Source organism: Labrus bergylta, chromosome 15 (genome assembly GCF_963930695.1).
Source record: "Labrus bergylta chromosome 15, fLabBer1.1, whole genome shotgun sequence".
In the NCBI taxonomy this organism is placed as follows: Eukaryota; Metazoa; Chordata; class Actinopteri; order Labriformes; family Labridae; genus Labrus; species Labrus bergylta.
In genome coordinates this window covers 8,948,777-8,974,477 of record NC_089209.1, presented here as the reverse complement: position 1 = coordinate 8,974,477, position 25,701 = coordinate 8,948,777, and the positions used below count along the sequence as shown (strand labels likewise).

Here is a 25,701-nt window from a genome sequence, read left to right as displayed (position 1 = left end):
AGCCAAGAAAGTTTGTTGAGTATTCTGTAACTGAATTACTGAGAGACTTAAAAACTACAACTCCCATATACCTCACAGATCTTTTCCAGCGATGTCACAAAGTATTCGTCGCATGTAATTGCGAGGGCCAGAAACATGTAGAGTGCCTGGAAACAGAAAGAGAAGAGTTAATTTTTCCCTGTAGAGATACATCCTTAATCAGCAGAAATTAGCTAGGTTAATATTCTCCTGGCAGAGGGCGGGTGAAAGGGAATCTCAAAGCACAGCACCCAATTAAAACATGACCTGCTTAAAATTCAAATGTCAATTCAGCGACGACCCCTTCTCTTTCATAATTTGAAAAATCTACAGCAGCCTTCTTCAGCAGCTGAGGCCAGATCTATAAATTATAGATCAGGTGTGACATCAGCTCCAGCAGCCCTGCTCTATGCTATCCACAGGGGGCAGTGCAGGACTGCAGTATGAGTAAAGCAGAGCTCCCTCCAACACACACCGACACATTTTATCCTCCTCTCAGCAGTGAGGCCAAGATAGTTTTGACCATATATGATGCAAAATTTAAAATCCCTGCAGTTAAGATTTATAAGTTTTACTTTTGAATATGTCCTACATGTATGATCTTACAAGTAAAACCAAAGTTGGGAAGAACACAAAACCAAGCCGTGATTTTGATGAGGTTGATATGTATTCTGACACATTTAAGGACATTCATGAAAGTACCCTAAGAACCCATTCCTGAAAATAGAGCTCCCTTTAGTCATTTACAACTATTGATGTGAAAGATTTAGTTTCTAGTCCCTGCACATAATAATAGTTGGCATAAACTCAAACACAATGACTTAAATATCTCTCAGAATGAACAAAACTACTCAGCAGTACAGCTTAAATCCATAATGGATTTAGAAATATGCAGAAAATTCAAATGCTAGTTGATTTTTGAAGGGTTGTGAGTCAATTTTAATGCAAATATGCCAAACTGTCAATGGTTCCAGTTTCACAAATGAGGTGGTTCCTCACTCTTCTTTTCATTTTTAATATGTAACTGTTTGTAAAAGTTGATTGGACAACCAAAACTTCCAAACGTGTCAATGTGGGTGAATATTGCAGGACGTTCTCAGGTGGGTTCTCATTTTCTTTTTCATCCAATCATTTCAAGATAAAAAACATTCATTAGATTAATCATTACTTTAAATGCTCATCAGTTACAGTTAGTAGTTACGTAATGATATTAGATATAAGGTAACAGAGGACGTTTCTCTAAGCCAGCATTTTCTAATTCTATTTATTTATTTTTTTTAAACCATTAAAGATTTTAAATGAAGTTTTCTTACATTTTGGTATAACTCCTACAACAAGAATCTTAATCTCTCTTTTTTTTTTAAATTACGTAATGACAACAGATCATGACAGGAGATCTGCAAACATGTGTAGTCAAATTAAATACACATCTTTGTTAAACCATGGTGTACACACACACACACACACACACACACACACACACACACACACACACACACACACACACACACACACACACACACACACACACACACACACACACACACACACACACACACACACACACACACACACACACACACACACACACACACACACACACACACACACACACACACACACACACACACACACACACAATGTAACAAAAACACTGAAGGGCGAGAAATTAAATGAATTAATAACTAGATTTAAAAAACAAGGTTGATGAGTAACTGCAATCTGAATAATTCCTCCACCTGTGAAAATGTTTTTGCACCTTTAATGTTTGCACTGACTGTTTAAAGTTTGCAGCTGATCCTGCTATAGATCAGAATGAGCTCATTAACTGTTCAGTGTTTCTTCTTCATGGTCTCTTGAATTTTTAACTCATGTATGAAACTGTCCACATTTTAAAAGAACAAGTTTGCATTTTTTTTCATGTCTGTCTCCAAACAATAAGTTGGCTTTAGATTAACATGAAAAAACAGGCAACAAAGACCTCTCTATAGTTCAAAAAGTAAGAGCCCTCGCTCTATTCCTAATTGTATCCAAAGCCAATATGTGCAGCAGTCTGAGTGAGACAAATCAAGGGTGTATGTCCCAAAGTTGAAGTGTCTGTGTTATGAAATTCCCTCTGTGCTCCGCTTGCTTAAAGCAGCAGTGGAGCCAAAAGGGACAAAAAGTGTGAATTTTTTAATTTAAAAAAAAAGGATGAAAACTTGTAGAAAGACTTGGAAAAAAAAAGAAATGGTGAACCTATCCTTGAACCCAACAAAAAAAAAAAATCTATGATTGAAAGTATCTCTGTTGCAGAATTAAATCCTGAGTTTGGGGAAAGTTTTCTACTGGGAAATATTACACCAGGGTTTGTGTTATTTCCAGTGTCATGGTCAAAGTTTCCAGAGCAGGATGGAGGAGTGTGTGTGTGTGTCAGAGGGGCAGATGCTGACCTCAGTTCATTTTTATTTCTAAAATCCTGGTTAGAGCCATGGATTAGATTAAACATTGTGAAAGCCAGTTAAATCCAGCATGAAGAGCACTACTGCAACAATACTGAATAACTCCATAGGTGGCTGGTGTCTTTGTATCAAGTCAGTGAGGATTAGCATGACTGAATGTGGGCAATGTGGGATTTTCATGTTGGAGAATGAGCTCATACAGTAGAAATAATGGACTGTTCTTGTTTCCATATGGAGGAGGGGGGGGAGGGGGGTCTTTCAGCATTGTTTACATGAATCATACTTAAATTTAAACTGTGCCTGAAGATACCGACAACCTAAGAGTAGCACTTCCATATTTATGAAGCTTTCTAAACACTTGCACTGCTGAGTTAAAGCTGCCCTTCGAGAGACATTATCGCTCCACGCCACTCCGGACGTACACTTAACACACATGGCGTCTGGTGGATGCTCAGCTGATGTCATGTTCAAAAGCCTGAAATTCTGATTTATGAACAATTTCACACATGACAGTTCAACTTAATGAAGGATTTCCGATGGTTTTACTAATAACTATGTTTGTCTATATTAAGCCTCTGGGAATAGTACATAGTAAAATAGTAAAACTCATTTGTATCATCGACTTAAAATCTGAATTAAAAGAGTTCATCAGTGGAATTAAAACCAGTTCAGATGACTCGTTTTATGGTGTAGAATTTTTAAAAGCTTGAGGCGTGATGCTGTTTCTGATTTTCTTAGTTGCTTCAGAAAAAAAGCAGTTAAGTCCCCTGAGTCAGAGGAGAAAAAGTCCTGTCATCTAAAATGATTCATATCTCCTGGTCACTAAGTGTTTTTTTTTTTTACAAAAGGTTTTGCTTTATGTCAGAGTTATCTGTTAGCATACTCGTTCAACGTAGCATGCTCGTTCAGTGCACCTTTAAAAGCCAGATTAAACTCAACACTTAGACGCTCATATTTACTCAAGAGTGACACTCGTGCTTGTTTTTATGAAGCTAAATAGATGCTGTGTGACTGTTCTTCCTGGAACTGTTGTATTAAAATATCAGACCCCAGTACAAACACAAAATCAGGACGGTTAACATAAACTTACTTACACAGCGATATTTGAAAATATTTCAAATGCTTGTCTCTATATGACATGGGTAGACACCTACATGTATTGTAATTATAGGTTGTTGCTGGTGACCATTAATTCTTTGACCTCAAGTGCTACTTCTATATTAGTATAACTAAACTATCCCCTCTATACACAGATCCTTCTGAATAAACATGTGTAGATATGTGTGAATCTGTATCAAAGTATAACTATTTTTGTATAAAAATGAGAGTATGTGGATATTTAATCAGCAATAAAAGTCTTAATGTGGCATGTTCAACATCTGGAAAGAAAATAAAACAGCCACTATAACCTCTTCTCTTTTCTTTTTATAACCTGGAGGTAGGTAAGGCCGCTTTGTGAAAAGCTTCTAAATCCACCTACAACCAGCTGATACTGCGAGCTGAGAACTGATGTGAACAGAGATGTATGTACAGCAGTTTGAAATAAAGAAGTAAAAAAAAAAAAAAGTCCCCTTACTGCCATGATGTGCAAAAGAACGGCACCACTCTTTCGTTCCGGGTTGGTGAAAAGGTCATGGGGGAACTCGTGTATTGCTGAGGAGAGAGAAAATGTCACAGTTACCACACATCAGCAACATGACAGCGAAGGTTTGTGTCCCTTCATCCTCCTACACGAAGAGGACCACATGACTCAGATAAGTGTCGATCTCAGAGAGAAGTCTGGGGTGTCCTCTTTGTTCTTACACTGAACTCCTTTGTTTGTTGTACCTGTGTAGGTGCCGTTTCTTCTCATCTTGTTTCATCTCTTTTCACTCCAGTATCTACAAGAAAATTGTCTTGTTTACCTGAAATGCAGCAACCCCAACCAGAACAGATCAAATGCAAATCTAATAGCAGCCTGTGATCATCATCATCCAAAAAAAAAAAAAAAAAAGCTGAAGACGCACTCAACATCAAGAGCTTTTGAGTTCCAAAGAACCCAAATGGCTCCAGACACTTTTTGAAAACATCGTCAGCCTGCTGTTTGTCACGCTACTCGGCCACCAGTGACTTCATAACTATTCGAGGAAAAATAAAAACCAAGAATAGTCGAGCATCACGTCGCCTCAAAACTGATGCAAAAAGCTCGGGCTATATTAAGAGTGTGAAGTCATAGAGCATTAAGGCATGCAGGCGGAAAAAAAAACCTCCCCATGCTGAGGACTCATCATACATCATCCAGAGCTCCAGCTGGAGCACAGTGTGATCATGGTACCACCATACGGTTCTCATCTCTGGGAGCACAAACGCCTACGAGTGCACCCGGCTGCGCACACAAGCTGGATGTCTTTCTAACGGGACCTCTGTCGAGAGCGGCCTCTGTCCTACCTTCTCCTGTTAGGACCAAGCTGCAAGCTCGCTCTCCTCTCTCCTGGCACTAAGCCTAAAAACATTACAAGCAGATTCCCTAAAGCGCTAATACAAGCCTGTAGTATATGGAGAATTAGTGACAAAGAGTCCACATGCTCGCAGATCTGTAATGCTGGATGTTAGCATGTGATGCTCATGAAACATGCTAACAGATTTAAGCTGTGAAATAGTTTTTTTCTTTAAAGTTACAGTTTTGCTGTACTAACATTTTCACATGATTTTTTGGCTCAGTTTTGTTACTGTGATGTTTTTCTTTTCTATGTTCCGTGTTCGTCATCACTGATCGGTCCATTTTCAAACGGCAATAAACAAGATGTGTAGCTGATGCTAACACTTATGATGGGGCTGGGTTAATTATCACAGCATCACTGGAATTATTCAAAATTTGAATCTAATGTGAAGCGTACCAAAACCAGTCAAACTTAAATACTGTAAGGGCTTTTTCATGTCACAAATATGTGTTTCTATGACACTCTTTAGTAGGCGAAAGGAGAGGCTGCAACTAACGTTCGCCTAGTTTGTTTTTAAGTTGAGGATTCCTTTAGGAAGCAGAAAAAAGCAATGACAGCCATCATATCACAATCACTCAGGTTTCTTAATATAGCAGACAGCATTTATAAATACGGTCTGTTTATTATGTTTAAACACACTTTTGTTGGAGTTCTTAGTATTGGCCAACACTCAAGTCAAGGTAACACAATTTTAATCTTGAAGAAAGAAATTATTAATGAATTTCTCTACGTCATTGGAGTTGAAGCGAAACATCGCTACAAAAAAGACAATCAAATAAATGTGACAGCTTTGCTTTGGTGCCACTTGTACATACACTGAAGAAAAGAAAAATCAAATCCACACAGGCTGCGAGAGGAAAACGCTGCAGTCTAAGCCAGAAGAACAATGCTGTTAACAACAGAAAAAAAAAAAAAAAAAAAAAAGGATTTGGGCCCTTGTCACATATGGACTCATGAAGTGGAACAGTGCTCACCTGAGACTTCTCTCTGCATCTGTCCCGACCTCACCGCTGCCTGTTTTTATGATATTCGATGTTGTGCACACATGACTGACTCCGAGCAGCATTTGGAACACTGCACAGGCAAATCAAATATTCACACAGTATGTAGACAGAGTCCGCTTAATCAACTGCATGCCTCCTGGATTACATTCAGTTACATCACATATATGGAAATGTAGTCGTGCATTTTGTATCTCCGCATGTCATCAAACACATTATCTTTGTAGCAGAACAAAGAGCCTCCACATAAAAGAAACTAGCTACCGGCTAACGAGACCATTACTGGCTTCAGGACACAAATTATCTCCTGTAGCTTTATGCTACCACACTGCTTCTTGACTCAGTTACACAACATACTAATAATGACTTGCTGACTGTATGAGTAGTGTAGATTATGACCTTAAAATGTAATGAGAAACCATAGAACACCTGGATGACATTGGACGCTCACAACAACATTAAACTGCGGCAGGCGGCTTTAGCTCATTTAATTTCTGACAGCTTTATGTGCTGAATGAAACGTGTCGGAAAGCCGGCGGCCACAAAGAAAGGCGCAATCTGTTGAAGGATTTGTCAGCCCTGCCCTCAGAGGTGACTGAAAACAAACAGATGCCAATACAGGGAGGCTAAAGTCCAACTAATACCTCATGGTCAAACAGCCAAGCAACCATACATTAAGCTATCTGCTGAAGGTCGCCCGTTAGCTTCTGAAAAATATAAAACCACAGGGAAAGTATCCTGCTGTCAGAGCAGCTTTTTCAACTCCTGTTGTCATGTTAGCAAACGTGAGATTAATCAATAATTAAACCATCCATGTTCTTTAGTTACCCGTCCAGCCCCTTGGCACTGTGTACATTTATACCTGTTGAAAGAGGCAGATACAAAAAAAGGTGTTTAAAAGGACGCGGCACTGAGATGGAGAAATGAGAGGCAGGAAGGGGGTCACCTCCTGTCGCTGAAAAACATAACCAGGCAGCCTCTATCGACGGGGTTCATGGGCGTCTCCTCCCTGTAGAGGTCACAGCGGACACAGACATGCTTCCACGGCTGATTCCCACACAAGGACAGGACAGGATGTACATGCGAGAGATAGACCAACACACCGATTAGCTCAAGTGATGAATATTAAATTAGGGCCCATAAATAGAACCATACATAATGGTGTGGTTCTGTTAAATTGTGTCATATTTGCAGATAGGCCTACTGAAAAAAAAACATTGTTAACAGCAAATAATGTGAAGCATTGTGGATTTTTTCATTGCAGAAATAATAACTTGGGAAAAAGTATTTAATGACAATAAATCATCAAAAAAAGGCAAGAAAATAGTATTTATAGATTTCTAGTTGATGAAGACTTTGGGAAAGCAACAAGAGAATAATCACTGTAGTCATTAGTTTGCAGATGAAACTAATGATCATTTGTTTGGATAAAAATTCTTAGATCACTTTTTTTTACCTACATAAACCCAAAGTCACTCCCATTTTAGTGTTTTTTTTTATAACTGACAACTAATCAAAAACGCAGCGGTATTCCACTAACTACTAAATATGAAAATCAAAGTAGCATGCTTGTATCGACACACACTCACAGGAGCGCTAATAAAGCAAAGCAAGCTCAAATCTGTGAACAAATCTTTTAACTTTTATTCATCCTGTAGTTCCATGTTTGCTGCATTTTAGCATTTTAGGAGGAAAAGATGGCGGGCGAGTGTTAACAGGGGACGTCTGTTCTGGTGTGACAGGCAGAAGGGGGGGGGGGGGGGGGAGGTCTTCTTCAGATGCTAGGCTACAAATCTATAAATAAACTCTGGATTCTCTGTTGGACACCTGACTGTGGCACTTACGATGCCTGAAATTATTGGCAACACTCTGGTTCATCTGTCTCCCAGACCCTCTCCTCCTCCTCCTCCTCTTATCATCCTCAGACGTAATTACAAGTCTTCATACAGTCCTCATAAGAACTGTTGTGTGGAGGATTTTATGAGAAGCAGCACTGCTGTGGGAGACTACATTTTGGTCAGTTAGGGACTGCATGAAAATGACTAGCCTTGCAGAAAGGGTCCGAAGAGAGTAGTCAAGACTTTATGAGCGATGAGGAGAGCTAACCTCCTTTCTTTTGTTGGCCTGCATTTGTTTTATTTCTGCCTTCCCAACCAAGATCTAATATATATACACACACACACACATATATATACACACACACTGCATATATGTGCACAAATGCCTATAAAAAGTACTGTAAAGTTATATTTACATGCGTCGCAAAAACTCAAGCCTATAAAATAATTCAAGTTCACCTTGACATGTTGGTCTCCGTTCTTTCTGTAGGTTGTGTTTATAACAATTTGTTCCACATCAGCTCTCAACTATGACAGATTGACAATGTTCACCATGTTCTATTTGCCCCAAATTTGGTAAAGTATGAAGTAATTTATTTTATTTATTTAGGTAAAATATTCTTTAAAAAAAAGTGGGTTGATTATTTTAATGACATGCATATTTCAATTATAGTGATACAAATTTAACCAATTAAATACATTTTTATTGTGTTGAGATATTCATGGGAGTGTTTTAAGATTTTTTTTTTTAAGACATTAAAAAAGGGTTTAACAAACATTACTTCAGGGTGGGCCTCTTTATCTCAAAAGGGAAACACAATTTCCGCCCCCTCCCTGTAATTTGTACACAGTCCCTTAGAGCCAGTTTCACCAGATTCCTGCTGTTCAATTTAGTATAAAGGAGGCCTTTTTGGATATGTTGTTGGACTGCTGCATGACTAGTTTTTTTAATTTCCGTGATGTAATAAAAATAATAAATTTAAAAACTGAAGTCTCACATTATCTCTACACATGTCTCCACAGCCGTCTCGTGCTACATACAAAAAATCCTCCCGGATAACCTTAATTTATTGACGTATTAAAGCTGAAGCATGTCAGCTATTCTTTACATTTGTGCAAATATAATTCCATAATCTGGTAATATTCCAGATATTATGGTGCCGTTACATAACGGAGCTCAGTATTGGGTGCCGTCTGTTATCCCAGCGATAGGAGGAGTGACGGAACAGTGAGGAAAAACAAAGCTGCTTCTCGTGGTCAGAGCAAAAAAAAAAAATACAGATAAAATGATGATTTATTACATATACTGGCTGAGATGGAGCAAAGGAAGCACTTCGACATTCCTGTGGCAACTAAATCTTAAAATAGAGCCTTCTGACACCAAGCCGTGATGCATTAAACCGCCAAATAAAAACATGATGTGAACAAGATGTTTAGGCCGAGTGCCTGGCACTACCTTCTGTCACAGCCTGCACACCGAGCACAGACCTGCCAGGTCATTAACAGAGTAACGTTTGACACTCAGGTACAGTCAGTCGAGAGACTCTTCACAAGACAACCATTCCTCCAGGTCATTATTAGTCCATTAGATAATTAGCTTGCTCCAGCACGCATCAGTGAGTGCAGCATGACTCGACTGCGACTCAGCCATTCTCGCAAACATGACAACAATATCACGAGTCGCCTTGTGGAAAAATCTCTACAATGAACGCATTTTTTTAAAAAATATATTTTTTAAAAGCAGCAAGAGGCTGGTCGAAACAAAACACATTATCCTCTTGAGTCTTGATGGGTCAATACATTCACATGTTCAAACATCATATGTACAAGCGCTCACATGTTCATGTAAGCACTTATACACACATGCAATTTCACCTGCATGAGCACACCCACATACCTATACACTTCTACTTTTAGCATTAATTCCCCTCAGCTTTTATGCTGCGAGAGTGTTTTTCGAGGTTGGAGCGGTGAGGCTGCTGAAAGAGGCCAAAGCAGGTGGACCAGAAGAGGCTTGGTTCAATAACCTAAAGGGGACACCACTGTGAAAGTATATGCATTCAGCTGTGTACGGGAATAGGTAAACAAGTCCCTCGGGTGGGGGGGGGAAACAGATCTGCAACAACAGAGAGCAGAGCTACCTGGCTAATGTGAGGGTTTAAAACTGGTGTAATGTCCTTTAAGGGATCAGATATCTTTAAAAAAAATAAAAAATAAAATACACCAAGCAGAATTAAAGTTTGTGACAAAAATGCAGCAAATAGAATATAATGTATGTGATATATTTGCACATTGCACAGCAGGATGTCTATACATGCTGAAATCAACCACACACACAGAGATAAGCAGAAGTACTACTTAAAAAACAGACGCATGAGAAGGAGTAAGAAGAGTCGACACACATTACCATCTTTCCCCAAACTGTGGTGATCACAGTTGACTGGAATTTTAGAAAAGCAGGACTAGAAAAATGCGTCACAGATAAAAAAAAAGAACAGAATGTGAATAAATATACATAAAGAGGTCATGTTTGTTAGAGCTGCACTGCGCAGAACCAGAGTATCCTATGCAGGTGCTTTAGCCTGCTCTCGCCTCTCTCTCTCTCTCTCTCTCTCTCTCTCTCTCTCTCTCTCTCTCTCTGCTGCATTGTTTCAGGCACTGGCATGCAAGCAGGAAGCAAACCGAGGTCAGTTTCCATTATGCACAGCAGCCTAATCCCTGCTTGTGTAATTCCCTTTAAAATAGGCTCCTTCTGGTGTTTCCCTGGAGTTGAACAAGCCTGCATTCCCATTTGGGACTGGTCGCTTCATGCTGGCAGATTTACACCTCATTCTGCAGCCAAAGTTCCCCCCCAAAAAAAAGAACACCTAAAAGAATTAATCCCCTTCTTTGCCTCAAATCCTGGCCTTTCCCTGAACTTGCTAATAAACATTTACACAGAAAATAAAACACTGCAGCATGTGTAGGATTACCTTCAATTCCTTAACACCTATATTATGACTCATGCCCAACATGCAGCATGTTCAGCTTCTTGCCTTTGTGCAGGTTAGAGCCGTATCTAAAACTTCTAGAATCAAATCCTGTCAGATTAACACATTGTAGAAACTGTGCTAAAACCTCTTTTGTTGTTAACGTCTGCTTTCCGCACCGTTGTCTGCATGCACCCAGGCCAATTAGGTGGGAGGTTTCAATCTATGGCATTAGCCGCATCTTTATTAAAAGCGAATGATTCCTCCTACAGGACATTAGCCACGCCGCGCTGCCCCCTCTCCAATATTCTGTGCTGCATAGTTGGCATCAGTTTGTCCCACATGGGGAGGGGTAACATATGAGGGAGCATAATCTAATATTCTGTGTCCCCGAGTAAACCTCAAGTCTTTTCCTCAGCAGACACGCATCTCCTCGCACAGCCTGGCGGAGCTCGCAGTAAAACATGGGAACACGAATAGAAAACACTGTTGTTCCGGAGGTTTTGTAACTTGTCAGATTTAGGTGCTAAATTAGAGCACATGTGTCATCCGTCATGGGACCGGGGAAAGCGTCTCAGGGGTGGTATGACTCAAAGTCTGCATGTGACTGTTGAGTAAGGAATAATCAGAGGTTATATGGGACTCTTGTGCTGCACTCTTTTGTAAATTACAGGCACGTATTATAGTCGAGCAGGAGCATAAAAAAACAGTTTGGACAGCACCTTGTGCTTCCCTGAGAGTTACGGCCAATAAAAGAGGCACTCGTGATGAATGGTGCCCTCGCAGCACAAGTCTCAGGACAAGCAGCACAACATTAGCACCCAGTGAAGCCCCATGAAGGGCTCCCTTGCTGATCACAGAAATAATGATGAGGGGAAGGCAGGGAGACAAATGCATGCCGAGTCTAATCTATGCAGCCCACAAACAGCGGCTTAATTAAACAGCGCTTCAGATGTTGCACACACTCAGCATAAAACCAAAAGCCTCCCAATAATAATTCTCATCCAATCAAGGCCGGGTCCATCAACGGCAAGAGATTCCCCCCTGAAGGAGCTGCACACCGCCAGTGCCATCACTGCTGCATCTTCAGCTCTGGACAAACAACTGCTCAGAGAATCGGGAAGAACACACAAATGAGAAACTGGGAGACTTCCACGTCCATCAACATGGGAACTTGGGAAATGTGGAGTTTGTCCTTCCACTTTCAAAGTCGACCAGCTGAAAGTCTTACTCATATTCTCTCTTGAAAAACAAAAACATTTTACTAATGCTCACATCTTACATAAAGTGTGATTTTGTTCTGTCTGGATTAGGAATGCTGGCAATCTCCGGTCCCAAAATAAGCAAAGACTATGAACTGATTTTCTCCATTAGATTAAAAAAAAAAAAAAAAAAAAGACATTAAAAATATGTCTGTTCCTTTTAATTTTGTTAAGAAGCACATTTGCGTACTGATGCAAGGATTGAAGTTTAGCTGTTGAGCCCAAGTGACAGCAGTCTGTAAATATGTGTGTCCCACATTGGGACAGCTTTATGTAATATGTGTTCTTTGGTAATGCGCCTCATGTACAGAAGCGGACGGCCCAGGTTCAAATTCAGCCTGTGGCTCATTTCCCGCATATCATTCCCCTCTCTCTCTCTCTCTCTCTCTATTTGATTTCCGTCCCATCTCTAAAATAAAAAGGCAAAAAATACATCTTTAAAAAAAAAAGACAGCCGGGCTTTGCTCTGGCCTCCTGCGAGGTGTTTTTCTGCCCTTACTTTTAACGTTGGAAAGAGCGGTCAGAGGGAAGGTGTCGGACAAAGTGTTTAGATACATGCTGCCGAAACAGCTTTATTTATATTTTCCAAAGAAAAGATTCTTGACAAGTGATACATTCGATGGTTAAAAGAGAGCAGGATGAGAGGTTTTGTTTGAAAACACAACTTTCATGTGTACAGGGCAAAAAAATCAGTTAAGAGATTAAAAAAAAGATACAGTTTTTGAAAAGGAGGCGGCTAAATCGACACAATCAGAAGTCCCTCTTGGGAGCTTTAAATAAGCCTTGTTACTGCGGAAGACGAAACCAAGTCTGGCAACAAGCTGGGTCCCAAAATATTCACTGACTTTCTGGGGTTCTGTTTTGCGTATGAGGTAGAGCCCGACCGAATAATCGGCCAGCGATATTATCAGCTGATATTAGCTTATCCAGTGTCAGTATCGGCTAATTTATCAGATATGCGCTGATATTACTCGATTTATTCACCAGTCAAAGAGCATTTGAGTTTCATTGTATTAATCCATCAGTTCTCTGTCACCAGCAGAGTATGTTAAATGGATTACAAGTTCCAGAGTGACCATCTTGTCTTCCTTATACTGAGTATCTTTTCTACAAGTGTTTGATAACTGCATCTGAAAGATCAACGCAATAAATGTATATCTATCTCTACAAATCGGACATGGATCTAAAAAATATGTCGGCCGATATATCGGTATCAGATTTTGTTCTCTCCCCATTATCGATATAGGCCCCTAAAAAAATCCCATGTCGGTCTGGCCCTTTTTTTCAGAATATTCTGATAAGCATGAGAAAACACTGAGTGCATGTTAGCTGTTGAACAGATAAAATAGATCCCTATGACATCAGCAACAACTAATCTAGGTTGACAGTTCCGGTTTTTACACACAGTACGGTCAAATAATATTTTTTTTTTTTCCTCTTTGCAAAGCTTTACACAGCATTTCTTAAATCTCAACATCCAGAGTCTGTGAGTGCAAAGCCATAGTCCAGAAATTCTCAAAACAAAAAAGCCTAAACTAAATTTCAGTTTTCTTTAAATCAAATCCACGAGTCATGTGACGGATAAAGCTCCTTGTGTGATTTTAACTGACCAAAAAAAATAATCAGCTTATTATGAAACGTTGCATGAATTGAGTCCAAATGTGTTAATGCTTATTGAGTGATTTCTCATATGACCCACATAAAAACTCCTAGAACACGATCAACCCTCCCGAGAACAAGTACATGTGTCGTACACATGGGGAGAACAGGTGCAAATAAAAAAAAGAGAATATGTTTTCAGGTTTAAATTATTTGTTGAAGTATTTTATTAATGTAAATGCAAATAGTAAAAAAAAAAATCCTTTGCCTCTTCATAACAGTCTTTAATAACGGCCAGTGTCAGCTGACATGTCTGAAGTCTTAAACTACAACAGGATTATTCACGAGACCCAAGAACTAAAGAGTCATATGACCAGCTCCCACTGACCAGCAGCACAGAGGGGGTGATACAAAGGAGGACCAGAGCCGGTGAGGAATGTGTTGAAGGTGAAGTACAGCCTGGAGCCTTCACTGACAAAGACATTTGAATGAAAAAAAAAAAAAAAAAGAAAAAAGAACGTAATCCTGGAGGATAAGAGGGAAAACTTTCAGCACATAATCTTGTCATTTGGCGCTCATTTTCAAAAAAAAGGGACTGGGACTCCGGAGAAGTTTGCATTTGAAATGGCCACAATGCTGAATTACTCATAGTAGCTCAACAATCATTCATGTGTCCCCTCTTTTTCTTTAAATGACAAAGCAGTTGACAGCAGCAGTGAGTCAGTGGACCCTGAGGGAATCTGTCACTTGTGTTGCTGCTAAAAAAAATGTTTTTAAAAATGTACATGTTCAAATCACTTCCTAAATGATCTGCCCCCCTGGTGTCGTCCTCCGTGTGCTAGTCAACACAAACACTAATACATGTCCCAATGTTGAGCTGCATCACACTTAACCAAATGATTACTCAACCCAGTAAGGAAAGAAAATAGACATTTAAGTCCTGATAAATTTCCACTTTATGACTTCGGATTTGGAGGTTGTTGTTTGTTTGTTTTTTTTTAATTCAAAACAATTTTTCCCTAAAAGTCAAAAGTACAATCAAGGAGTAAAGCCACAATTAAAACAGGAGTAATACACCTTGTGAATCTGGAAAAATGACCACTTGCTGAACAGTGGGATGAAGAAAACCATACAAAACATATAATACCTCTCATGTTATCTTCATTATTTGAATACCTCAGATAAGAGATCATGATTATTTTATTCTGTTACTGAGTCTTTTTTAAATCAACTTAAATTTGTCTGTAGCGGTGCCGGATAGCCTAGCGGTTATGTCTAGCGCCCCATGTGCAGAGAGGCTATGTCGCAGCAGCCATAGGTTCAAATCAGACCTCGGCCCTTTGCTGGACATCATCCCCCCCCCCCCCCACCCCACCCCCAAAGTTAAAAAAAATGGCAAAAATGGCCCAAAAAATATGTTTACAACTTGTATTTGACTGCTATATTGCTCTTCGCCCAGATTCTTGTGAGTTTATGTTTTCCTTTCATGATTACCGTTTCTGCGTGATATATTTACTTCAATGTACTTCACAGCAGCAGACAGTATCCTGAAATGGCCTCATGGGACTAAACCCCTGACCCCGGCAGCTCTTGCTTCTTCCCCACAGGGTCACGCCGCAGGAACACTCAGAGCTGAAGTCAAGTCGGAGGAAATTCAAATGACATGCAAATGTAAAACAAAGGCACACAAATGCTTTGTCCATGTGCTTGTGCACCTTTTCAAATCAGTTCTCTCCCGAGAAAGTCAGCTTTGATGTTTCTGGCAGGAGGTGCGGATGTCAGCAGTGTGAGTGGATCCGTCAGCATACAGTCCAGAATAACTAATTATAGAGAACGCTGCTTTCCTTTCGAGCTGCTGTAACATAATCAATACTGCAGCCTTTTAATAGCTCTCTCAGTGCTTATTACAGAGAAGTGATCCAAACTGAGTCAGAACAATAGTGGCCCGACCAGGAGGTGAATTAAAGCAGCATCAATCCAAAAAGCTTCACAACTAATGGCTGTTACTTTGACTTTTTCCATGCATTTTAATTAAAGTTCTGTTGTTGTTGTTGTTTCTTCGTCAGAGTTGACCCAAAGTCATCTATTGATCTTCAGACTGTTATCGCCGTGCCGTGTGCATTAATTGGCAGATTCTGAGCTTTGTGCGCAAAGATCAAGATAAACAAATCTTTTAAGAATCTAAATTGTATTTGAAAAGATTTTCCTGTCTTAAAAGGTCTTAGTAAAGACTTCATTTGTCTTTGTCTCCTTTTATTTGCACACGATCTGGACTGCATAGCATTAGTGTCAAATTACTTATTTGATGGAGAGTTAATTGGTTTCATTGTCACCTCATTGTGTTGTTGTGGCTAATGTGTTAGCTAACAGTAGCTGGTTTTCATCTCCAGCAGACATCAAACAACATGAGAATTTAATTGTGTCCTCTTCAGAGAGTTATGTTGGACATTAACTCCGCCTTTAAATTGTTTTTGTTCCCTAAACAGAACTTTTCAAAGGAATTATCTGGACTTTTTGCATCAAATGCTGTGCTTCAAATTACCAGCTGCCGTTGCGTGACAGGGTTGGCATGCAGTAGCATTTTAGGACTTTTTTGCTTGGATAAAAACACTGTAGTCACCTTTCTGTGTGGCAATTCAACTGGTGAGAGCAATGACGGTGAAAACATTTGAAAAAAACAAGTTGCATAAGGGAACCAAAACAACACACCAAAAGATACTAAAGCACTTTTTGGAACAGAAGTGAGCTGCAGAATCCGTTGAAAACTCTTGTGTTGGTTCATCACTATGAGCAAAGCTTTTCAAACGACAGTCATTTAATGCATTGTAGTTAAAAAAAAGAAAAAAGAAAAAAGAAAAAAGAAAAAAGGGTGAATGGAGAAACAGCAATCTCATTAGCATACCTGGCGATGAACAGTTCTTAGGCTCCGTTTCATTCTCTAGTGCCGAGGCCATTAGCCGTCTTCCCCAGTGCTCAGTATCCGGATATCCCTCCACTATCATGCCATGGCCTGCAAAAGAACACAAAAACACACAATCATCAAATAAAAATATCTTTGAGCTATGGAGAAATTTTACAGCATACATAATTCCTGAGGTTAATGCTGAAGATCAGCTGCAGCAAATCTAAAAGCTTTTTTTTTTTTTTTTTGCTGCAGGGAAACCTGGAAACTCAGTTTTCAACGATTATCGTCGCTCTTGTACCCAAAATAAAATAATGATCACAGTCATTCCTGTAGATTAGTTTCCCTCTCTGTGATCCTGTAGAGAGGAACTTTTTTAAGTTTAAGACATCAAACATACATCAACATACAGCTGCTGATGTGCAATTATGGTTTTTTTTGAGAAGCAAACAAGTTGAAATTTTCATTAAACTGCTCTTAAGCCGCCGTAATGAGGACATGCAGTCCCAAATCTCTTACATAAAATCAGTCAAAACAAGCTGTGGACCACTTTTTAAAAAAAGCATCTCAATATCGACTCGTGTCTGAATTCAGAGGCTGTCTTATTGTTCATCGGCAGACAAACTGTCTGCCTTTTCATTCTTGCGTAACAGGGGTGGAAGACATTCATGCAGCAGTTGACTCACATGATCTCAGCGCTGGTTCATGTCACCCTCACCATGTGAGTGAGTGTCTCCCTATGAGCACTCCTGATTTCCATTCTGGTGACAACTTTGAGGAAGTGATGGTTAACAACAAAGGAGGTCAACACAGCAATTTAAGAGTTACAAATTGAACCATATCTTTCTCTTAACAGTGCAAAGACATTAAGGGACATTCCCGGGCATAAAACATCTATATATATCGAATATATAAGACCTTGAGTAAGGAATACACCAATATTATTTTACTTAAACTGGTATGTTGCAATGCAGACGTGCTCACCCCTCATATTTAGTTTAGAAACTTCTTTGATCTGAAGTTGTCGGTTAGAGTCTAAAAGAAAATGACAGGAAGTACTTTTAAATGCCCTACAATTTGTGAATTAAGGCCATAGGAGGCTTGCTTTGGTGTTATGTGGAAGTCCAAAAGAACTGCAGATCCTCGAGTGTCCAATTGAGACAGGCTCTAAAAGCCCCCAAAGTCCCATTCACAGCGAAGGCAAGACGTTGTGCATAATTAGTCGTGTGACTGTACATTGTAGCCGTTTGCCATGAGGATCAAGCCTTCCCTCCACTCTACCTCTTTCCCCGTTACTATGGCCAAAAGTGAAAATTGTGACAGCCTTTTCAATGTGGCGACCGCCATCGTTCAATTTCAACAACCTGTTTCAGAAACCAAAAGGGTGACATCACCGAGACTAGTTCCATGTGTTATGCAGTCTATGGTTTCATACAACCAATCGTCAGAATAATATCAGAGTCACCAAAGACAACCAGAAAAGGCCCACATGTTCACATTCACTAATTGTAATGATTAAAAGACTCCTCAAGAATTGACAGAATATTTCATTCATTTACTGATTATTATGTTATAATTTACTGACTTAATTTCAGACAAGTTACATGTTCCTTTGGCTGTAATTTCAAGCAGTCATTTCTCATTTCTTTGATTGCCTGAGGAAAGCAAACACACGGTATCACATTATCAGCCTGAGCGTTGTTTTGATGGATCAGTTACCAAGCAGCAGGCTGTTTACACAAACAGCCGACACGCACCATCCAACAAACTGAAGCAGACCATTCACTTTGCTTTTAGCTGTGTTTAAATGTCAGCCTGTTAATCTGCTAAAACCCTCCACAGCTGTACTTGTTGCCTTCTTTTTTCTTTTTTTTTTGTCTCAGGCTGTATTGTGTGACTGGGAACAATGATGTTGAGAGAAATGGGACTAATTGAGGTATTTAAATGATGGGAAATTAAATTGTGCTGAATGACACTTAAATGATCTCTACAGCCAACAGGAGATGTAAAGTCTGTTGTGGGTTACATACTTCAAGAAGCAATATTTAAGATATCTACTCAATTTAATCATAAAATTACCTTATTATATCATCTGACATTGAGGAAATGTGCTCAGTTAAGCTAAGCTTCTCTGACAGCAATGCAGCAGCCAGTATGTCCTCCTACGTTTTGATTCCGGTCCGTAATGGTTTGATTTGATTTTGTTTTGACCAGAAAAGTAGACGATTTTAAGGCACTTCAACACGGCCGTTTGAACACCTCTCGGTTGCCAGTTAATCGGCAAACCAACAAGTGTTGCAGTGATGTAGGCTGGCAAGCGAACTGGTTCACATTACTGATTGTACCCGACCTATAAAAGCCTCTAAATTTTCTTAAAGGCTCCACGAGCAGAAACATGGTAAAACTAGGATCTATATTGGAGATGCTTTAGCAAAATTGAGGGAGGTTAGAATGCAGATAGGTTGCAGATCTGATGCAGAGCTAAACACTGAAGCTTCTTTGTCTGCAACATGGCAACCTGCGTGCACACCAACTCCAAGGAGGTGGGGGAGCCGGGGGAGACAGCTCTCTCCAATGTTTTTAATTTAAACTGCAATACCCATTTTAAACCTGTGATGGGCAATAAAAAAAACATAACACAGGAGATACGGGTGCCAGAGAAACCAAAGGTCAAGGTCAACTTACAGTCCCAAGGTCACTTTGTGTTGTGTACGTGATATAACTCACTTACGTAACTTTACTGATGTAACAAGCAAGCCGATTTTACCCCTAACAACAATTATATTCTAAATCCTTTTGGTGCCTTCACCTGAACAAACTGATAATTTCACAACATCACCCACATGTTTGTCTGGTATTATGCATGTGTCAGTTCAAAGATTTATTGCCTGCTATCGGTAGGTGTTAATTTTGGACACATGTGGGCAGTACATGGTAACCCTAAATCGATGCATGTGGTTTAATGGTTTGTGGGACTTTTTTTGGGCGGGGGGGGGGGGGTCCTATGATTTTATTTGGCACTGCACATACTCTCCCATGTTCCTGTTTGCCATTTCCTGGAGACATCTACCTGTACCTGATGGTAGTTTTGATGCTCATGACACAGAAAGGTCTTCATTAAATGCCTTTCAATCCTGTACGGTCGGACAGCCTGGCGATCAGCAGGCGCTGGACCAACAGACTGTTCATGAGGCAACTGCAGCTGCTTCCCACAGCTCTCCAATCCACGACACAGAGGCCTGCAGTCATCGCTCCAACCTGTTTATCCTCACTAACCAGCTATCTTTCACTCCTCTGCTGACTCTGGTCTCCAATTTTCTGTGTGTCATTTAGTGACACAATAAAACACTGTCCAATCTAATCGCAGGGGAAAGACACTGATGCCAATTTTTTTTTTTTTTTTTTTTTTTAAACACAAACATGTGGACGCTTTGCCAGGAGATGATCACTGTGGTCACACTGTGCAATAAAAAGAGTCATGCGTTGGGCACAGGGGCTCATATTTCACATTAACACAACAAACTGGTTGGACAGAGCGGGTTATTGCGATGTTTTGGAAAACAGTCCCTGACTTCATAAAAGATCTAAATCAAAGAGCTACACCGAGGCCTAATTGAAATTTCTTCAACTAGTTATGTGTGGAATCTTTTGACCACAGCAATGAAATTCTGTGTTTTTCAAACAGGATCTTTTTTGTTTCCTGGACAATCAAATAAACCAGGACGAGTGTGTTTGTCTTCATGCATATAACTGGGCTGTTTGTTGTACTGCGCCCCCCCCCCCCCCCCGCCGGCTGCCAAGCATGTGAAAGGGGGAAAAAAAAAAATGAGGACATGATTGTGTCAGTGGACTTCTAGGCAGGCTGGAGGTAAAATAAGGGCTGCAGTCATCTGTGGGCATGACTCACTTTGATTAAGCATCTTATTCCCCATGTTTAATGACCGCAGTGTTTCGAGTTCACAAAGAATTTGGTGGTTTTTAAATAACCCTATAGTTCACCTCAGGTTGTTTATCAGTAAGAAATCTGCTATGTGGATGAATATCAGAGGAGTTTTGCGGATTTAAACCTGCCAAGGATCCCGTGATTTAACTTTGTGTTGATTTGGATTTTTTTCGATTTCAAGGGTGATTAATTTCTAGAGCCACAGCAATATGGGAATTTTTTGAGATCGATACTGATTTAAGAGGGCTAAAACTCACATTATGGAAACTGTGGCCAATGAGGAGGAGTTTCTGATCTGGAATGAAAGTAAGACTTTCTCTGAAGATTGCGCACCAACTAGACATTTCAAAGATACAGCTAAAGGAAAACCAAAAATATTCAAAGGCTACTTCCTTGAATAAGCTCAAGATAATATCATTGTGATTCTTTTGTTTTTTAATATGCCAAAGCCAGATTTACAAGAATTAAGTCATAATTATTACCACAATTTCCCAGTTTGGGATCAATAAAGTAATTCTATTCTTTAAATTAACAAACTTAATGTTGTTATTTTAGTCTATAGTTTTCCTGTTCGAAAATGACAAACATGGAGCATCTTGTGAAGTTATACTTTACTAAAGGTTCCACTAATAAGGAAATAAACTAATTCATTGTGTAGTCTGTAAAAAACAGTTTGACAGAAATATCTGATTAGTTGTGTTGGGGCTTTCAACCTCTCATAATAATAATTTACATAACCTACTTCAAATTGATTTACAAATTTAATCTTGTAAATTTACAAGTTTGAGCTTGAAATTTTGATTTTTTTTTTTTCTTTAAGATGGTCCGAGATCTCTGTCGTAAATCCCCATTTCATATGTTAATGAATGTAAAACTTCAGGCTGGGAAGCTCGTAATATATTAACAATTGGGGTCACTTAAAGGTTTGACAACTTGTATAGCATGATATTTGTTTGAACAGTTTGAGTGACACTATGTTTATTTCATAGCAAATAAGCTTTTGAGGCCAGGTTCTTCTTCCTATGTTTGCTGTAAGTCACAAAATCAGTGCAACTCGAGAGAACACTTGTTATGAATTGGCGTTATACAAATAATGATTTTTTTGCATGATCGCTGAAAGTGGCTCGCACAACAATCGCAACATTTAGTTTGTTAATCGTTGTTTTGATCAAGAAATAATCAGTTGTCAACTACTCTTCCATGTTCAGATTTTAAAACTTTGACAACAAACATCTGAAGTAAAAAGGATATGTTGTATTTTCTGATGTTTTGTGGGCCAAGTTGTGAATCAAAAAAAGGAAAACGGGCAGATTTAAGTTAGGAAAAATCATTCATCATAAGCTACAGCCAATATAAAAAGAGAACATTCAACATCAGTGTTTTAGCCGTAGTTGAAGATCACATGTGTGCCTCAAGCTTTCTTACATCTGACAGTGTTTACATTGTTTGATACACACGTGGCATAAAGCCAACATGAAAACATATTCCATAACTGAAGTGCAAAGAAATGCAACATTATAGGCACTACATGGCCTGTAAACAAATAAATGACTAATGGGATAAAAAGGTTGTGAGTAGATCTCTATACTGAGCGGCAGAGGGAGGGAGGAATGTGTGAGCAACAACAGCACAGTGGTAATGCCATCCTCCTGGTCTGCTCAGCAGGAGGATGGACCAAGGACAAGCATTCATCAATCCTCCTGTGCGGTGAGCATGGCTCTCCTTAGAATAGTATTCACCTTTCTGCTGCCAAAAACATCTCCAGCCCCCCCCTCCTCCTCCTCCTCCTCCTCCTCCTCCTCCTCCCTGTTTCGTCAGCCTGCTGCAGCTACCTGTCAGAGCCGAGCCCTGCCCTGCTTCTCAAAGACACCTGTTCTTCTCCCTCATGCAAAGCACCATCACACACACACACACACACAAACTTAGCCCGATCAGCATGCATGACAGCATGTCATGCCCCACCCCTCTTTATGGAGATGTAACCCAGGAGTAGTACATCAAATCCCATCCATCTGGGCTGTTCAGCACATCAACACACCCACACACTGCTATCAATCAAATCGGTTATGCACACAGGGCGCAGGTTGTTTTTTTTTTGTTTTTTTTACACTGACATGACAAATGCTTGTTCCTGTAGTGATGGCTGAATGATGAGAAGGCCACGGATATTCAATTAGGTAGATCTGATTATGGTTGAGAGCTTTTGGTTCTTATGGATACGCACAGATTTTTTTTCCCCTCCCTCTCATGTGTGTCACCTTGAACTCCCACTATAAACACCACAACAACAACCACCACCACCGCTGCTGCTCCAGCTCCCCGCACATGGTCAGAGAGGCTGAAGCTCACGAGAAACAGCTTCTGTAAAATTCCCTCACATGACAATCACTGCGTGAGTCAGGCAAACTTGATTAAATGTGGAAAAAAAAAAAAAGAAAAAGGCAAGCCATTAGTAACCAGTGGTGGGTGGGTGTGAGTTGGAGGGGATGTGGGTTACTTTGGCTCCCAGTGGGTGCTTTTGGAGATAACAGATTTGCACTGGCATGTATGATATCACTCCAGGATAATCTTTTAAGCCTCTTGTTGTTTTTAATGTAATTAATAAAAGTCCTGATACATGTGTTGGCATGCTGACAGTCCCCAGAGCTAAATAATTCAACGCAGCTATACTAAGTGTTTGCAGATGGATGGATCCCAGGTCAGGGTCCGGGTCTTGGGTTCAGGGTTAGAGGCATTGAGAAGGGGGGGGGGGGGGGGGGGGATAACAGAGCCCCTCTTCTGCAGCCAAAAATGGTTTGTATACGCATGCAGCAAAATGTTTCCAAAATCCATGTTGACACTGTCTTATTGTTCCCTTCACATGAACTCCCCTGAGGCAGTGTTTCGTCTAGTTAACCTCTGATCCCGCTGCTGTGTCAGATATCATTCTTCACCAGCAAAATGTCAAGGTTGGTCGTTAGATTACATAACTGTGTGTGAGGCTGTGTGGGATGCTCTGCGTGTGTTGGCACGGGCCCGAGGTAAGAGTTTGGACGTGCCTGTGTGTGTGTGCATGCGCGTGGAAGGGTATGTTGTCTGGAGTGCGAGTGTGCGCGCGTGCCAGCATGCGGGCATCACGCATGATCAGCCATCTGAGTCGTTTGCTCAGCGCACACCTCGGGCATCAGCTATGAATATTGCAAGATTCAGCAAAGCATCCCCCAATGTTTACCCCACCACCTCCTCCACCCCAATTTAAATGATCATCAGTTGCCTCTGCGTAAAAACATCAACATCCCTCGATGACCATGCGGAACCTGGAAGCGTGATGCTGCTGCTGCTCGGGTGTGATTAAGGTGATCCAGTGTGCGCGATGTTGTGTGTGCGTGTGTGTGTGTGTGAAGCCCTGGGCCAGCAGCAGCGATCATGCCAGCATTAAAAAGCACGAGTCTGAGCTCCAGTGTGCTCTTACTGACGATGCGTCTGCTCCAAAAGCTAAAATAATGGGACAGATTTTGGAGGAGGGGGGGGGGGAAGCCAGACAAACCATGAACAGAATTGCATTCGTCTGGGGTTGGCTGGCTGGTTGGTGTGTGTGCATGTGGAGCATGAAGTGTGCGTGCGCCGTGATTATGAGCCTGCCTCTCAAATTAAAAACGTGCCGCTGCCACGGCGCGCACACTGCGGCATACACTGACAAACAGACGCATGTGTGCTCCAATATTTAGATCAAGATCAAAAACAAAACAAAAAAAAAAAAAAAAACGACCTGACCTTAACATGTGCATGTGAATTTACGACATCTCACACAGAGTTATTTGCTACATTTGGATGCAAACTGCACACTTCCATCTGAATGAGCTGGGCACCCCAGTCGGAGGCATCGCATGCATTTCGGACAGGACGATGGACCCTGTTTCTGCATGAACATAGACACGAATAAAACGGGTTGCTGCGATGCCCTTGACATTAAAGCGCATTTCCGCTACCAGTGCAAGCTACAGCTCTATACATTCTGAATCATATTGGCGGTGGTGCATGATTTGACTGCAGATTTCTTCCCCGTCTTCAGCTCCCCGTGCCCCGGTGCATCTCTCTCTCTCCCTCCCTCCCTCCCTCCCTCCCCTCCACACACACACACACACACTCACCTGTCTTGGTCAACAGCGCAGACATGCTCCACGCCACGAAGAGGACACTGCAGATGAAGCACACCTGCACGAAAAGCATCTCCCTCCTCTTGCGAACTTTAAATATCTTCGCGATTATTGTCTTTTTGGACGCGCTCACGGTGTCGGTGTCGTCCCGCTCCATGTTCGCAGCTCGGCCCGGCGGCCACTTTTGTTTTTTTGCGCCCTTGAGAGTCGAAAGAAAAGAAAAGAAAGAAAAATTAAAAAAAAAAAAAAAAAAAAGAACTGCCGCCCCGCTTCTGCCTCTTCTTCACACGGAGCACAGCCGGGATGTGGTCCTCATTTCAAGCCGTCCAGGGCGCCTATATGAAGAGTAGTGAAGCGGACAGTTTCTCCCCCTCCTTCTTGTCTCCGCCGCTAAGAAGACAAACTGGTACGCTGGGCAATGACACGGCGGTCAAATTCCGATATACGTCTCCAAATCAATTCAGTGCTCCTGAATTCGAAAGGTGAGTAGCTGACAGGCTCCCATTGCAATGTGCGCCCCGTCCCGTGAGGAAGGAAAAATAATAATCAGCTGCAATATCCTCAATCCGTGTAGTTTCTGTGTTTGGCATCAAATGCGTCAGTGTCCGGTCGTAAACATGGGATGGCTCAGCTGCGCCGTATCGCCGAATCCTCCACGCACCTGCGCCTGATAAGTGAAACCAATCTGTGTTCATCAAGGTTAATTGTTGGGATTCGGGCAGCAGTCGTGCCGCTCGCTTGGCTCGGGCGCCTCCCCCCTTCACGTGAATGCCTCCTCTGTGCAGAAGAAGAAGAAGAAAAAAAAAAAAAAAAAGAGAGAGCCGAGCTGGTTGGTGAGAGATCAGCTCCCTCTTTGCATCCAGCTGCTCTCTTACTATGCGTCCAATGAGACCGGGCCCCTTTAACTTTCCCGAGGAGCAAACAGCCAGTAGAAAAACATGCCTTTTTTTTTTTTTTTGTCTTCTTCTTTGGTTTCTCTGCTGTCCACTGTGAAACCCCCAGGACACCTGAAAATCTTCAGCCTTATTTATGCGTGGGATCAAATGTGAAAAGGTTGGAGTTATACTCTCAGAACACTCGAGTCCCACCACCACCACCACAGCTGCTATGTG

At 40.9% G+C, this 25,701-nt stretch overlaps 1 protein-coding gene across 2 annotated transcripts in view; it reads right to left on the bottom strand.

The window, feature by feature from the left end:
* The window catches only part of slc24a4b (solute carrier family 24 member 4b), a 42,478-nt gene extending 17,024 nt beyond the window's left edge, over positions 1-25,454 (bottom strand). The window contains exons 1-4 of one of the 2 annotated variants that reach the window (XM_065963703.1): positions 24,584-25,454; positions 16,511-16,618; positions 4,036-4,112; positions 72-146 (exon numbers count right to left, since the gene is read on the bottom strand). In XM_065963703.1, coding sequence (XP_065819775.1) covers positions 72-146; positions 4,036-4,112; positions 16,511-16,618; positions 24,584-24,746 — 423 coding nt within the window. In that variant the 5' untranslated portion in view covers positions 24,747-25,454. The remainder of the gene's footprint in view (positions 1-71; positions 147-4,035; positions 4,113-16,510; positions 16,619-24,583) is intronic. The other variant, XM_020628207.3, reaches the window with a different exon arrangement.
* Between the last annotated feature and the right edge of the window lie 247 nt (positions 25,455-25,701).